This window comes from Aptenodytes patagonicus, chromosome 19 (assembly GCF_965638725.1).
Source record: "Aptenodytes patagonicus chromosome 19, bAptPat1.pri.cur, whole genome shotgun sequence".
NCBI classification, from domain to species: Eukaryota; Metazoa; Chordata; class Aves; order Sphenisciformes; family Spheniscidae; genus Aptenodytes; species Aptenodytes patagonicus.
The window spans coordinates 8773661-8788075 of NC_134967.1; the positions used below are offsets into that span (position 1 = coordinate 8773661).

General features: G+C 51.1%; 1 protein-coding gene across 3 annotated transcripts in view; it reads right to left on the reverse strand.

The window, feature by feature from the left end:
- MEGF6 (multiple EGF like domains 6) overlaps window positions 1-14415 on the reverse strand; it is a 109472-nt gene that overhangs the window by 7841 nt on the left and 87216 nt on the right. For all 3 annotated transcript variants that reach the window (XM_076356410.1, XM_076356409.1, XM_076356411.1), the window contains 15 exons: window positions 13549-13716; window positions 13153-13284; window positions 12892-13020; window positions 11014-11142; window positions 10714-10848; window positions 10206-10340; window positions 7499-7624; window positions 6386-6517; window positions 5817-5945; window positions 5257-5388; window positions 4721-4849; window positions 3983-4111; window positions 3316-3444; window positions 2376-2504; window positions 2054-2182 (listed from right to left, as the gene is read on the reverse strand). In XM_076356410.1, the coding sequence (XP_076212525.1) occupies window positions 2054-2182; window positions 2376-2504; window positions 3316-3444; window positions 3983-4111; window positions 4721-4849; window positions 5257-5388; window positions 5817-5945; window positions 6386-6517; window positions 7499-7624; window positions 10206-10340; window positions 10714-10848; window positions 11014-11142; window positions 12892-13020; window positions 13153-13284; window positions 13549-13716 (1992 nt within the window). The remainder of the gene's footprint in view (window positions 1-2053; window positions 2183-2375; window positions 2505-3315; window positions 3445-3982; window positions 4112-4720; window positions 4850-5256; window positions 5389-5816; window positions 5946-6385; window positions 6518-7498; window positions 7625-10205; window positions 10341-10713; window positions 10849-11013; window positions 11143-12891; window positions 13021-13152; window positions 13285-13548; window positions 13717-14415) is intronic.

Sequence of the window (14415 nt, forward strand, 5' to 3'; positions counted from 1 at the left end):
GGGTCTTTTTTCACTGCAGTTTCTGTAGGCGCTCACTTCACTTTATTTAAGTCCCTTTCATTCCTGCCAAGCCAGAGCGGTGCTGTGACAAGACCGGTAACATCTGCCAGCCTGCAAAGGTATTATCGCTCTGGCAAGCGGCGCGGCTGGAGCCCCTCTTGCCTTTGGCGCGGTGGTGGTGGGCAGCACCAGCCTGCCAGCGCAAGGACTGCAGTCCCTCTCACCCCGCAGCACGTATGCTGTGGGAAATCGCTGCATGGCCTAGACCTGAACGCATGCCCGCTGCAGGAGCATGAATGTCTCAGCAGCATCACCGGTCAAATCTGCTCAGGTTACACGAGCATGAAGTCTACTGTTGGCGGTCACCTAATTCAGCGTGAAAGTCTCTCTTTAACTGCGCCACATGTTTTTGGAAGTGTTATTCCTGGCACTGTTTAATGACAGTTGGGTGTCAGCACAGTATATTTTAATCACAGCAGCAATTGTTTAGTTTTGCTGCTGCTTCTGTTGTCATAGAAGCACCTGGTTTCTAAAGCAGCTGCAAAGCAAAATGTGTGCAGTACCAGAATTATGCAGAAGTTAGCACTGCAGGCACAAAATCTATGAACCCAATTTTCACTTCTGCCTCATGAATGAATGCAAAAAAAATCAGTAAGTCCTTGTACAACTGTCCAAACAGGTTGCTTGTCCACGCAAGGGCCAAGTTTGTACACACAGCTGTGGTGAGAGCGTGGCTGCACTGTGCACAGCTGGGCAGTTTGAAATACAGCTCTGTGGGAAGCCAAGGAGAGGATTCTAGCTTTTTTTTTAAAAAAAAAAATCATATAATTTCTGCATTTGTGGATGGGTTTTTTAATTAATTTATATTGAAAGAAATTATAAAAGTGAACCTGTGGGTGAGCTCAGTGCAAGCAACCGCGGGCAGGGTGAGGCAGGAAAAGTCCCCAGGGTATGATGGCCAGAACCGCAGGGGCACCTGGAGGCCAAAATCTCCAAACAGCCGTCCTTTGTAATCTCCACCCCTGCAGTTTAATGCTGCCTTGTGACGGGGCACCTTGCTGCTTGGGGGTTCTAGGTGTAGGGTTTTGGAAGGATGTGACACGACGCTGGGAGGGGACGATGTGCCTGAGGATGCGGCAGAATCCCGCTGCTCGCCCTCGGCCAGCAAGGTGAGCTGTAGGTTCGACTCCGTGGCCAAGTCTCAGCTGCCAGCCAAACTGTTTACAGCCTCTGTAAGCCGAGACGTTCCCAGACAGGAAACCTGCGAGCACTTTGATGTGGCTGATGGCAGACATAGCTGCAGTGGGCAGCCCTCTTATGCCAGACTTCAGCTGACAAGTAATGTCATTGGACTAAGACACGCCTTTTACACCGTAATATAAGGAATATGCCAGGCTGAGGCATCATGACCCCTGAAAGGGAAGAAGCTTGTGGATCTCTTCTTGGTGTGCTGAGACTCGATGAAGTCCCTGTTGCTGCTCTTAGTAAGGCCAGTAGCCTTTTCAACACTTCCTCATAGTAAAGGGATTGCCAGGGTATGTGTTACATTTAAAGATAAGGTGAACACAGAAGCCTGCCGAATGACAGATGTAATTATTTGCTGGGGCTTAGGACTGAAGCCAGGCATTTAGGGTCAGTATAATACAGGGAAGTGTAGAAGAAAGAATGGAAAGGAGTGGGGTGTGGGGTGTGGGATTGCTGCCCTGCCTTGCATCCCTGTTTGGAGCCTGTGGCTTTGCACTGATGTCTGGGGGCCGGTGCCTTTGGGGACCCCATCCCTCTCCCACTGGCAGCGCTGCAGGCTGCTGTGTGGCCTCTGTGTGCACCATCGCTTTTAGGACAGCCCTCAAAGGAAAGCAGAAAGCACAGCGATGGGCAAAACCAGGGCACACAGTCAGAATCATGGCACCCGCAAGTTCTCTCTGCAGTGCTGAAATCCAAATTTTATGTCTTTGCTCAAAAATCCCCTGGCCCCCTGAAACCCCCCTGTGCAGCACCAGGGCACTGATGCAGCATGCGGTACCTATGGTTAGGACCCCCGTGCCCCACTTACGGCTCTCGCACTTCTCGCCCGTCCACCCAGGCTGGCAGACGCAGTGGCCCTTCTGGCGGTCGCAGAGCCCCCCGTGACGGCACTCGCAGCGCTGCCGGCAGTCTGCCCCATGCTGTCCCTGCACGCACTCTGGGAGGAGGCACAGGGTGAAACACCGCCCTGACACCCACCTTCCCGAACATGCGCTGGGAAGGACCACGAACCCTTGCTCGTGGGCATACACCACCAGCGCCGTGCACGTCACCCCCAGCCTCCGGAGGAAAACGAGTCCGAAGTTGTGCCAGAGCCCGTTTCCCAGTGCTGCCGACGCACCGTTACTCACCCAGCTCGCAGGCCAGCCCCGTCCACCCCTCGGGGCAAGCACAGAGCCCTGTGGCAGGGTCACATGTGCCACCGTTTTGGCAGAGGCAGCGCTGGCGGCAGCTCCTCCCGTAGAAACCTGCCGGGCATGCTGAGGGAAAACCAGGTCAAACATCCAAGTCAGAACACAGGCCCAAAGGCAAACACCACGCCTCTGGTAGCCTGCCAGAGCGATAGGTGGGTGGACTGATACATAAAATGAAGCCATTATCGCTTGCAATGAGGGGCAGGGAGAGGAGCTAACGACACCCTCAGGCTGCTTAGCTGCCCACATAAAGACATCTGGTATTTTAACCTGCTCAGGTAAGAGGCAGTGATGACACAGGGCCCTGGGCGCCTGATCTCTTTAGAGCCTTCTTAGCTCTGGTGGTGGCAAATACACAAAAGAAAAAAGGTTGGGTGAGTTCAGCAGCCAGGAGAGACGCTCAGTTGGTAACCTATGCCTTCGGTCATGAGCTGCAGAACGTCCTCCTCTCCTAGACCCAGATAATGCCAGTGCTTGGCAGAGAAAAAAAGCCATTTAAGCACATGAATAATTATTCTCACGCACAGTTTCACTGAGCTGTGCCTAAAGGCATCGCTGACTTGCTGTCTGAATGCTCAGTGCAGTGGACGATCAAGCCCTTACTCCATGTGCTGCTACGAAACTGCAAGTCAGTGCAATTTCTGGTGCTCTTGGAGAAGGCAAACTCTTGGCTTCTCTCTTTGTGAATGAATCAGGAAGCGCTGCACAGCTAATTATGATCTTACTTGCAATCTTGCCTTGCTATCATACTGTCTCAGCTTTCTGTAGTTGCTACTCCATTGAAAACTCCGACCCACCCAGAGAAATGGCATTTTTAACGCACACTGGCAGAGGAAGCGGACAGTCTGGGTTAGGAAGCGACCGTAAGGTGTGTTACCTTGCTGGCACGTGGGTCCCGTCCACCCGGCTGCACAGAGACATCGGCCACTGACGTGGCTGCAGGTAGCGTTATTGAAACAGTTGCACGTCTGGCTGCAGTTCTCGCCATACCTGTTCTCCTGGCACGCTTCGTGGGAGCAGAAGCAGGCATAACTGTTAGGCAGCAGGTATGAATTGCATCAGCCAGAATCCTACTAACCATCCCAAATGCACTTGTCTGGGAGAGGAACCAACACTAGTGCGTGGCTGCTTTGGACGGCTGTGTAAGTTGGTTTTTATGGTGCTATGGGGAAATAACAGCTGTATTCTACAGGTGGCTGACATCCAAACACAGACGCTGTCGTTATCGTCAATGTTACATCATTTTATCTGCTTGGAAACTGTTTTGCTGGATGCCCAAGCCCTCATTACATTCAACAACAGTGTGCTCAGCCTGAGCTCCCCCAGCCCCTCTCCAAAACCAAATACTTCTCTGCCGCACAGAATTAACTTCCATGCAGAGAAAAATCACACATGGGGAACAGACACCTAAACCTTCAAGCTCTACAACCTAGCAGTGTAAGAGGCAGCGAGGGCTCCGGAGTGCCTCGCGGAGGGCTGCTCCTGCCTCGCTCCATCCCATCCCCAGCTGCAGAGGGTGGGCACCAGGCTGCAGCGACACCTACCCTGGCCGCAGCGGGGGCCGTCCCAGCCGGGGGGGCAGTGGCACTGGCCCGTTGCATGGTCACAGCGGGCACCGTTCAGGCAGTCACAGGCTTCCCGGCACTCCAGCCCATAAAATCCATCCGGACAGGCTGCGGAAAACAAAAGAGAAATCCCCACAAAATGCCTATACAGAGAGCTGGAAATCTCCCAGCAGAGAAGAGGTGCCTCTTGGTGGCCTTTTTTGCCGATATAATGCTGCACCAGTGTGACAGCCACCTGTAATGGCTCTCCCCCTGGCAGGGCAGCAGAATATTGGATGCCTGTCCATTATGGACACTCAAGGTACAGGACAAAGCTGTGGTGCAGCAGGAGAGCAACGGCGCTAGGTTTCTGTCCACCAAGTGACCAAGCAGGTTGGTGCAAGAGCCAGATCCCTGCACCCGGACACCCCTTGGAGAGGCCGCTCCAAGACCCCGTGTGCAACGTGTGTACAAACATGGGCGATCAAGGCAGCTGTGCATTTACTCCTTGTTTACATTTTGTTAGTCTTTTTTTTTTCCTAGACCTTTTCCCTTCAGAATTAAAACCAGAGACTTAGCAGCTTGCGGACATGCAGCTTTCCCCATCACCATCCCGAAGGATTCTCTTCGCTGTAACGGGATAGCAAAGTCAGACAACAAGTGCAGACCCCGCTGGCAAGGAGACCGTGGTCCATGGGAGCCGCTGACAGCGCTGGGTCCCCATGCGAAGGTACTTACCATGCTCACAGAAGGTTCCTCGCCAGCCCGGGCTGCAAGTACAGGCCCCGCTAACGTGGTCACAGGCAGCCCCGTTGTCACACTGACACCGGTGCCGACAGCTCAGCCCAAACCATCCTTCCGGGCACTCTAGCAAGCAGAAGCAAATGAGACTGAGGAGCCTGTCCTTTCCTGGCGTTCCCAGGAAGCTATGCTAAGGCAGGAGCTCAGGCTCTGAATGGAAATAACAGTATCTGGCAGCTGCTTTTTTATAATGACTAGTGGGCTCTACCCTACCCCTTACGGATGTGTACCCAGGTCACCCAACCACCCTCAGGACAGGACTGGCAACATCACAGAGCATGGGGATTGAACTTCTGTGATTGAACCAAGACGCACTGATGGAGAAATCTGCACCACGGCTTCCCCCGCTACCTTTACAGGGAGAAGGCAGAAGCCTCCTGGACTGCCTGTCTGATGCCTTTCCCCTGGAAAACAAATCTATAGTATTTGGCTCGACTTAAAGGTGAACAGGGCAGCCCGCTGGCAGCACTCACTCTTTTCGCAGCGGCTGCCCGTGTAGCCAGCTTCACAGATGCACTGCCCTGTCTCTGCGCTGCAGCTCCCATCGCTGTTGCTGCAGTTGCAGGTGTGAGCACAGTCGGGGCCCCAGCGACCTGCATCGCAGGCTGAAACACAGGAGGGAACGGACCCTTAATGGCGTGGGCTCCACTTGCTCAGCTTCTCCGGTGGGCAATGGCGTGGGCACAGCACTGCCTCCTCCTCGGGGTGTTATTTCCATTGACTACAACTGCTCACTTGGGCAGAAGGACAAACACAGCTGTAGGTCCCCAGAAAACCCAGTGGGACAGTGAGAGCGGCTGCTACGTTAGCACATATTTGATGTGAATTCATTCTGCAAGCAAGCCCACTACAGAAAGGCAAGTGGCACCCGGCAGCACTGGCAGGACAGAGCAGAGAAACCTAAAGGATTTCAGAGAGATATTTTTTTCTGGCAGAGGCACAGCATGAAGATGACAATGAAGCAAATGACAGTGTAGCTTTGCACAGGTCAGTGTCTTCTAGGAGCAATGGATAATAACAGCAGGTACAATACCTCTCTGACAGTTATACCCCGTCCAGCCAGGTGTGCAGCTGCACGTCCCCGTCACAGGATGGCAATGTCCATCGTTCCCACAGCTGCAGCTCAGCTGGCAGTCTGGGCCAAACCAGCCAGGCGGACACACTGCCAATGCAGACACGTATTAACTGCAAACAGCTGCTGGAACACCGCAGCAAGGGCTTTCCTCCTGACAGACCCGATGGGTACGGCAGTGTGCTTCTGCGGAGCTGCCACGAGCACTGACGCTCCTTGTCTGAGCGTGGGTGCTCAGCTCTGGGCCAAACAAGCTGAGGGGCTTAGGGTTTTACATCCCTTTCTACTGATGCAAAAGTTACCACTGTGAAGATAGGACTAGAGGGACTTCAAGGGAAGAACCCAGCCCATGCCCCAAAGTGTGAGGCAACGGAGGCGTACACGGTGCTAAGCCCTGCTCTGATGAGTGCGGTGGTGCCTGGTTGATAGCTGGATGCTCTGCTCACTACAGCAGGTACTCCAGGTCAACCTAAATAACCCTCATTCCAGCTGGAGACAGCCCTTCAGGCATGAGGGCAGACAGCACTCACCGTCCTGGCAGCGACGGCCGGTATAGCCGGGGGGACACAGGCAGGCTCCCGTGGCGGGATCGCAGCTGGCGTTGTTCGCACACTCAGGACATATCTCCTGGCAGCCCAGTCCCCAGCGACCGTCAGGGCAAGCTGGAGCACGGGCAGAGAGAGGACACACAAGCATCAGGATTACAGCCAAGGCGTAAGAGGGAAATGTCTGTTTTCTGGTGCATGGCAATGGGTCCCCTTTCTCGTTCATGTCTGTGCTTCATGCAAAACATGGACTTTTGTTTGGCAATACATGGCTACTAGCAAGGACAACATTGCTTTGTTTTATAAACAACGTGTGAGCCCTTGGTAAGTGCTATTCTGATCTTGCACCAGTACTTTCATGTAAATTTTGGATTTGCATCTACTTGTGGGGAGCTACAAGGGCTCCTTGCTAGGAAATGGTGTTCCTGGCCAAGGGTCTTCGCAGCTGCTGCCACACTACTGGACAGCACGTTAGTCAGCATTCCCAGATCTGCTTTTAGTTGCAAAGGAGAAGCAAAAGGCTAAGAACTGATAACACTGGGGTAAGAATCCTTGTTTAACTGCTCCTAAGCTGCTCCAGGGCCTGGAAAAAAGTCAGTTCAAAATGTATGCTAAGCACCGTGCATGTGTGGTTTTATTGCTCAAACTATTAGGAGCAGGACATCTATATATATATATATATATAACTAATATCTTCCATCTGCTGTAATACTGTATAATCATGTAAAAGTTTTTAATTTAGGATTCTCTAGTTTTCCAACAGTTAAAGAGTAATATGGCGAAGGCGATTAAAAATACACATCAGTAAAGGAAGAATCCTTTCCTGTGTTAACGACTGCAACAACCAAAAATATCTTCATCTTTTTTTACTGTTTATGTTGTTTACTTCCTTGTACTTCGCTCAGCTTCAACAACAGAGCTAAGCTAGCTGGGGCTATTGTTTAAGACTTACCATCAAAAGCTGCATTTTTTTCTAATTTTCCATGAAGATGATTCTAATTGCACTAGCTGTTTTTAAAACTAATTTTGGCAAAAGAAAAGTAACAGCTATACGCCTAAATCCCTACCTCGGTGCATTGGCTCCTGTTGCCTCCTCACCTTGGCCGCAGTCGTGTCCCGTCCAGCCTGGCAGGCAGAGGCACTGCCCCGTGGTCCTGTCGCAGGGCGCTCCCCCGCAGGAGCAGGACCGCCGGCAGCCCGCCCCGAACTTCCCCTCCGGGCACTCTGCGTCGAAAACAGCAGTGTGAAAACTGCCCCCTCCTGAGATGCCTTTTCCAAGAGCGTATTACCGATCAGACCCCGCGCACCAAAGGAGCCTCTGGCTCTGCGAGGAAAAGCCCATCTGTGAGAGGTTCCCATGCTGCAGAGGAAGACCGCGCTCGTGGGCCTGGGTGTGACCGCTCTGTTATCCACACCGGTCACCTGCAGCGGGGGCCTCTAGCATTTCACACCACTACCTTGATTTGTCTGTTCAAGTATCACTTTTCTGTTGTTGCTTGTACTTTCAACAAGTTTTTCTTCGCAGGGGAGCGACTGATCACATGCCCAACAGCTGAGGCCAAACCAGTCTCCAAACTGTGAAGACAACTCTGCAAAATAACCCATTCCCTCGCCGCTGCACCCCTGCAGGGCTGGGCCCCGGTCAGCAGCCGCAGCCAGCCCTACTGCAGCACCACTCCAGGCTCCGACGGCATGGCAAATGGGTCAGGAAAGATGTGCTTTCGCTCAGCCTCCGAGACACACGTGCTCATCCCATGGGCAGTGACCCGAGCCACCCTGCTCTCTCTGTGCTAGGGTGCAGAACACTGGGTTCACAGCCCCCAAACCCATACCCACCCTTGACTTTTATAAGATGCTGTGAGGGCTTTTTACTGCCCTGGCTGAATGCCTCCGGAATCTGGAAGCCAGGCTTTTAAGAAGCAGCAAGGTTTGCAGCAGGTACATTGATGTAAAGCAATAAAGAAGGAGCATCCTCATCCACAGGAGGAGTAAGTGCTTTTCCTTCCCTCTGCTCTGAATGCCAGGGTGGTACTGCTGATACCAGAAAGCTCGGTTTGCTCTTTGTACCCCGTGACACAATTTAGCAGCCAGCTAATTATGTGCAGACTGAGGGCCTTGGACCCAAAGATCCTTAAATGTTATTTGAGTCTCCCAAAAAAGCTCCGTGCTTGCAGTCCTTTTTGTTCACCGAAGCCAATGTCTCCTAAGGCTTCGGCAGATGCAAACACACCAGCATTCACAAATGACGGAGGAAAAGCACACCAGTGTGTAGATTTTAAGTGACACAGTGGAGTTTTTGTTATTCCTCCTCTTTGCTAATTGATGGCAGATGTTTGTCTTCACCCTTTAATAATTTCCAGATCCGAACAACAGCCAAGAGCCTACTATTTCTATACAAATATTTGTGTTATTTCCTGTGACTCCCCCCTACAGGCTTGAGCTCCTTTCTTATTCTTTTTAAAAATATGCCGACCGAAAGCGCCCAGCCTGCCGAGGCGCCGCGTGGCTCTGGAGGCAGCAGCGTCCCACCGCGTGGGGGGGCTCCGGGGCTACCGGGACCCCTGCGAGGGGGCACAAGCCCTGCAAAAGCTGCTCACATCTCTCCTCCTAACGCCATTTAGCTCTGTTAGCACTTGCTTGCGTTGGAACTTTTTGTGACCATCTGCAGCTTTTGTTCTGACCAACAGACCAGCTATGGTCCATCAGTTGTGGTGTTATGCAAGATAATCATGTGCTAGCAGCTTAATTAGGTTAATAGTTATAACTTCTGGGTTGGGTGTGGATGCACTGCTTGGTTAAACATAAGTTAGTGCAGAAACTCCCGGACGCTTGAATCAAAATTCAGATGCTGACCACCACAAGCCTCTTAATGCAGTGTGTCTTCAAGTGTGGACTTCAAGAGTTCGACTTTTTGCATTTTCTCTTGGATCCGACCAGCTGAAGTGTGATTCAGAAGGAGGCAACCTCACAAGAGGAGGAGGTTGGCTTTTCAATCATTGATCAGCTCTGAGGCTGGCAGAAGTTACTATTTCCCAAGAACTGTGTTCATGTATTGTAATCATCACCTCGTGCCAATGGCTCACTGCCATTAGGTTCACTCAAAACACCTTTGTTTAAAGAAAGTCAAGCTCTCTGACACCCCGACTGTCTCCCAGGATCTTGAAAAGCTGCACCCTCAGAGCTTGAGGGTTACACTGCACACACAGAGCTGTGCAGTTTAGTTACCGTACTGTCAACTGGCCCTTTAGGTGAAGAGCAGAAAACTGTTCTGGGAGGTTCATACAGAGGCAGAAGTTTAAATCCTAATGTAAATGAAATATAAAATTTTCTTTTCCACTTGAAGATCAAATAGAGTTTCAATATAAAATAGAGAATAGAGTGGAAAATATGACACCGTTCTGTTGGGCACTGATTGCCTGGAAGTAAAAAGACATCAAAGGAGGGGAAAAGATAACTAGATATCTATCACCTTCATCTACAAAAGCAAAGATGCCCAAGTGGCAGGATAAAGTGAGACCTTGTTCTCCTTTTCTGAATAAGACTTATTATGCATGAGAAACCCTGCTCTCCCGCTTTAAAGAGATTGCAGTGTTTTACAAAGACGTGCAAACGGCAGCTCTTGTGTCCTCTAAAGCCATTTCAACTTTTCACTCATTAGATCAACTGCAGTGGGCTAGGGGGTCTGAGAGAAGGGGAGGAATTCTGGAAGTCCTTTCATGTTGTTTTGTGAAGAAAAAGTTTGTATGCGTGAGGAATTGTGAGTTTACAGCAGGCTTAGAGGTGCCTTGCAGGGCCCCTGCCTTACCTTGATCACAGTTCTCCCCATGGTAGCCTTGGGGACACTCTTTCCAGCACTCTCCGGTGACATGGTCGCAAGACACTTCTGAAGAGCAGCTACATTTCTTCTTGCAGCCATCCCCGTAGTAGCCAGGGTCACAGTCTATTAACAATCATCATTAAAAAGAAAGAACATCTGGCATTACTCGACTGACCCTGGAAAAGCAGGGAGCCCCTGTTCGCAGTGATGGGCACTGGCCAGCACCCTCCCGAGCCGATGGCTGGGCGCAGCAGGCTGGACGAGCTCCCCCATCCACATTTACGGGCACTCCCACCCGGCTGTGCAGGTTCTGTGTGCTAACTTAACGTGACTGAGTCTGACAGCAAGTTTTGTTCCTAATCTAAATAACAAGAGCTGAGGCAGTCTTAGGAGGGTGGAAAGTGAGCTGAGCTTTTCTCCAAGAAAATGAGTTAGGGGGAAAGAGGCTGCGGGAGGAGAAAGGGGGATGCTCTGTGAACACTTCTTGGCAACTCACTCGTCTCGCAGTGCTTGCCGCGGTAGCCGGGTTTGCATCGGCAGGAGCCGTCCCTCTTGTCGCAGTCCTGCGTGTTCTGCTGCACACAGCGGCATTCTTCGGAGCACCCGGGGCCAAACGCCCACTTTGGGCAAACTGGATGCAGAAGGAAAGAGCTGGTCATTGACCCGCGAGGCCAAATGATGCAGGGCAAGGGACAGAAACTTTGCCACCCAGCGCTGGCCCTTCCCAGGGATGGTACCTAGAAAGGCTGTAATCTAAGACTAACATATATCATAAAAAAGATGAGGACAAGCATACCTAAATGGCAGTACCGTCCGTATAAGCCAGGATCGCACAGACAGGCTCCGTAAATCCGATGGCAATGACCCTGGTTGGCACAGTTGCACTTTTTCCTGCATTGTTTCCCAAAAAATCCTTTAGGGCACCCTAGTAATAGAGAGAGATTTTCTGGGAAGATGAGCCAATTTCGGCCTGTCATTTTATTTCCAGCAGGCCACAGGAAAAACATACCAAAACCAAAGCTATATAACATCAGAAATGAACCTAGGCAAAGGATGCAGCGAGTGTTGAAAAGAAGGCTGGCTTGTTTTCTGACCAGGAATGTGCTTGTGTCTCTACACAATAAGGTAATGATAAGAGCGATCGGATTCCCTGCATCAGCTCAAAAATCAGATTGCTTCAGCAGGCGGCACTCCTGTCCATGCACAGTGCATTTCACTTGCTGCCACTCTCCAGCCGTACGAGGTGCCTCGAGGACACCCAGCAGCTCTGCACCCCGCTGTGCTAGAAATCTACCCTGCAGGGCTCTGACAAGCCAAGTTTTTCATACGTGAGGAAGTAATCCATGAGGCTGTTCCTACTGATAAATAACAGTGATATTTGCATTATTAAGGGAATAAAATTATTGTTCTTTCTCTGTTGTGCTAAAGACCTCAATATTAGAAGCACATGGCAGACAGACTGTGTCAGCAGAAAGCCCCAGCCAGCATCTGTCCAGGCAGCACATGCCTTCTCCCGTATGATAAGAATAGCAGACAGTTTAAGCAGAGGAAATGCCACCCTGGGACAACAGATCAGTTCTTCATTGTTCATTTTAATCTTACCTTCCTGTTTTTTCTCTATACCCCTCAATCACCTCCTTCTTACAGAAAGAAAAGGTCGGGGTATCTCTTGCATTCATTTACATTCTGCTTCGGTCTCCTCCTTCAGTAATAGTTCCCAGATGCTCCTAACCATTTGTCTAAGTAATTTTGTCTGAATCTCTTATTGTCTCACTCCTTCTGTGTTTTTAGATTATGTCCCCCAGTTTTTAAGTCTCTGGGAGAGGAAATACCTACCAACAGCAAGTGACACCTCCTTTTGCAGTACTTTGGGTAACTACCGTTGTCACAACTTTTCAATGCTTTGGTTTTTCTTCAGCGGAAAATACTTCCATGGGTCTGTAAATTTACCATTGGACATCCATTTTTGACATTCTTTTCTGTGTCTGCCACTGAATGTCCAGTGGAATATAGATGGCTGCCCATGTCACTGCTGAGTAGCAAACAGGGACTGCAAAGATCTTCCAGTGCAAAGACAGGACATACTACCTGGAGCACTGTTTTGTGGGTGAAGAATCCCCTTTACCATCTTTTCCTTATTAAAATGACATTTTTCCACGCAAGGCTAGGTGACCCACCAAGTCAGACAGAGCAGGGATGTGTTAGAGCCACTCACACTGGGATGGGTCAACAAAGGAGTTGAAAGATGGTTTCAGTGACCAGCTACAAAGGGAACAGTGTAAGGTATTCTGTGGAAAGCATTTTACGGCTTCAGAGGAGCACAACTGGAACATCAAAGTGTGGCATCAGAGATGGCTGCAATAGCCATTTATCAATTATGGCAAATGCTCTACTAACACGTTAAGAGAAACAGAAAGGAGCTACCTCCGCAGGCCAGGGAACATCACTCGCAACTTGCTATTGCTATTTCCTTATAGGAAAACGTTTTAGGGAGAAAAGGAAACTGTAAGGGAGGCCTCAGTGGTCTGTGCTTGATTTCAGGGCCCTGTAAAGGTGCCGTCCTGCCTTTTCGCAGTGAGGCGAGACATCCCGCACCCTGGGGGATGCCAGGTGCCAGGTCCCGCACCTTGCTGAGGGCTGTGGCGAAGCGGGCGACCGAGAGCCGCAGGCTTACCGTCCTGGCAGAGCTCGCCAGCCACCCCGGGCGGGCAGCGGCAGGTGCCCGTGGCGGGGTCGCAGGTGCCGCCGTTCTGGCAGCGGCAGGCCAGGCTGCAGTTCCTCCCGAAGGTGCCGGCCGGGCAAGCTGGGGCGAGAGAGAGAGAGAGAGGCGAGGCTCAGCCGGCTGCCACAGCCCCGCGCACAGCCACGGCCTCCGTGCATCCCGGAGCAGGGACGAGAAGAGCTTTCTCGCCCGCTGCCCTCCAGCATCACTCACTCTGGTTACAGAGGATGCCGGTCCAGCCTGCTGGACAGTCGCAGCCGGTCTCCTCTGCATTGCACGTGCCTCCATTTTGGCAGTCCTCACAGGTCAGGCTGCAGTCGGGGCCGAATGTGTGCTCCAGGCAGACTGCAACGAGAGGTGCTGTGAGTGAAAAGCCTTCCCCAAGGCTGCCTCAGCATCTCGGAGAGTTTGGGCCGAGAAACCCCCTGTGTGCGGGCTGCGGCAAAGCTAAATGCATCTGTGTTGTAACACAGGTTCTGTGTACATAGGAAAGGTACTCAACAAGTCTTGTGGGTACGCTCACCAAACACAAATAAACCCAACACATGTGATTAATTCTGAGGGCCTCCAAGCAAAGTGTGCCATTTACCGGTGCTGCAAAATGCCCACCAAACTTTTCTGAAAGTGTGTGCTCTCCTCTTGCTTCCATCTCTTCCTCCTCTTCTTCATAGTCATCATTAAAGAGCTGGGTAAATTCATCTCTCAGGATTGCAACATGAGGGATTGGGCGGATAACAGGGTGCCGACCATCCAGAGCTTCCACAGGGTCCTCTATAGCTGGGGAAGCAGTCACGGAGATGACAATGTCAAAGTGGGAAAAGAGACAAGATCTCTAAAAGGTGAATAGTAGGACAGAACCTCTGTAATAAGAAAGGGAAACCAGAAATATCTGTACAGGGTTGGTGCATCTGATTTGACATGGTTTGCACCACTGATCTCTCTCTACATTGACACCTCTAAAATTTTTGCAATTTGTTTGCTTGTTTGTTTTGGCTAGAACGGGCATGGACCAGCTAAGTGACTTCAAAATGTATGGGACAAACTTTGATCTTAACCTCGACACACAGCTCTGGCTTCTCAGGTAACTGAGCTCCCACTCACCCCATCACCTTCGCCCTGCTGTTTTTCTGACCAGAGCCACTCAGCTTCTTTTCAGGTAAGTTAATTCTTTTCTGGAAAATTAAAGAAGACTGCCCATCCAACAAAATCAAGCAATGCATTTCAGCTTGATTCTCCTTTTGGAAAGAGTATCTGTCAGCTACAGCTACAGGTTTCCTTCCCTTGCAGGGTAGGCAAGGGTTAAAAGCCAGGCAATCAAGCTAAGCACAGGCACACTTGGGAGCCAGGGCAGGGGCTGGCAGAGCCTATAAAAGCCACCGGCCAGAGGAGACTCAGGCATTTTGCTGGAGTAGGGAGGTGGTAAGTGCTGCTCTTCTGGGTCCAGACCTCAGAAAGCCTTTCCAGGGACCTGGGCAA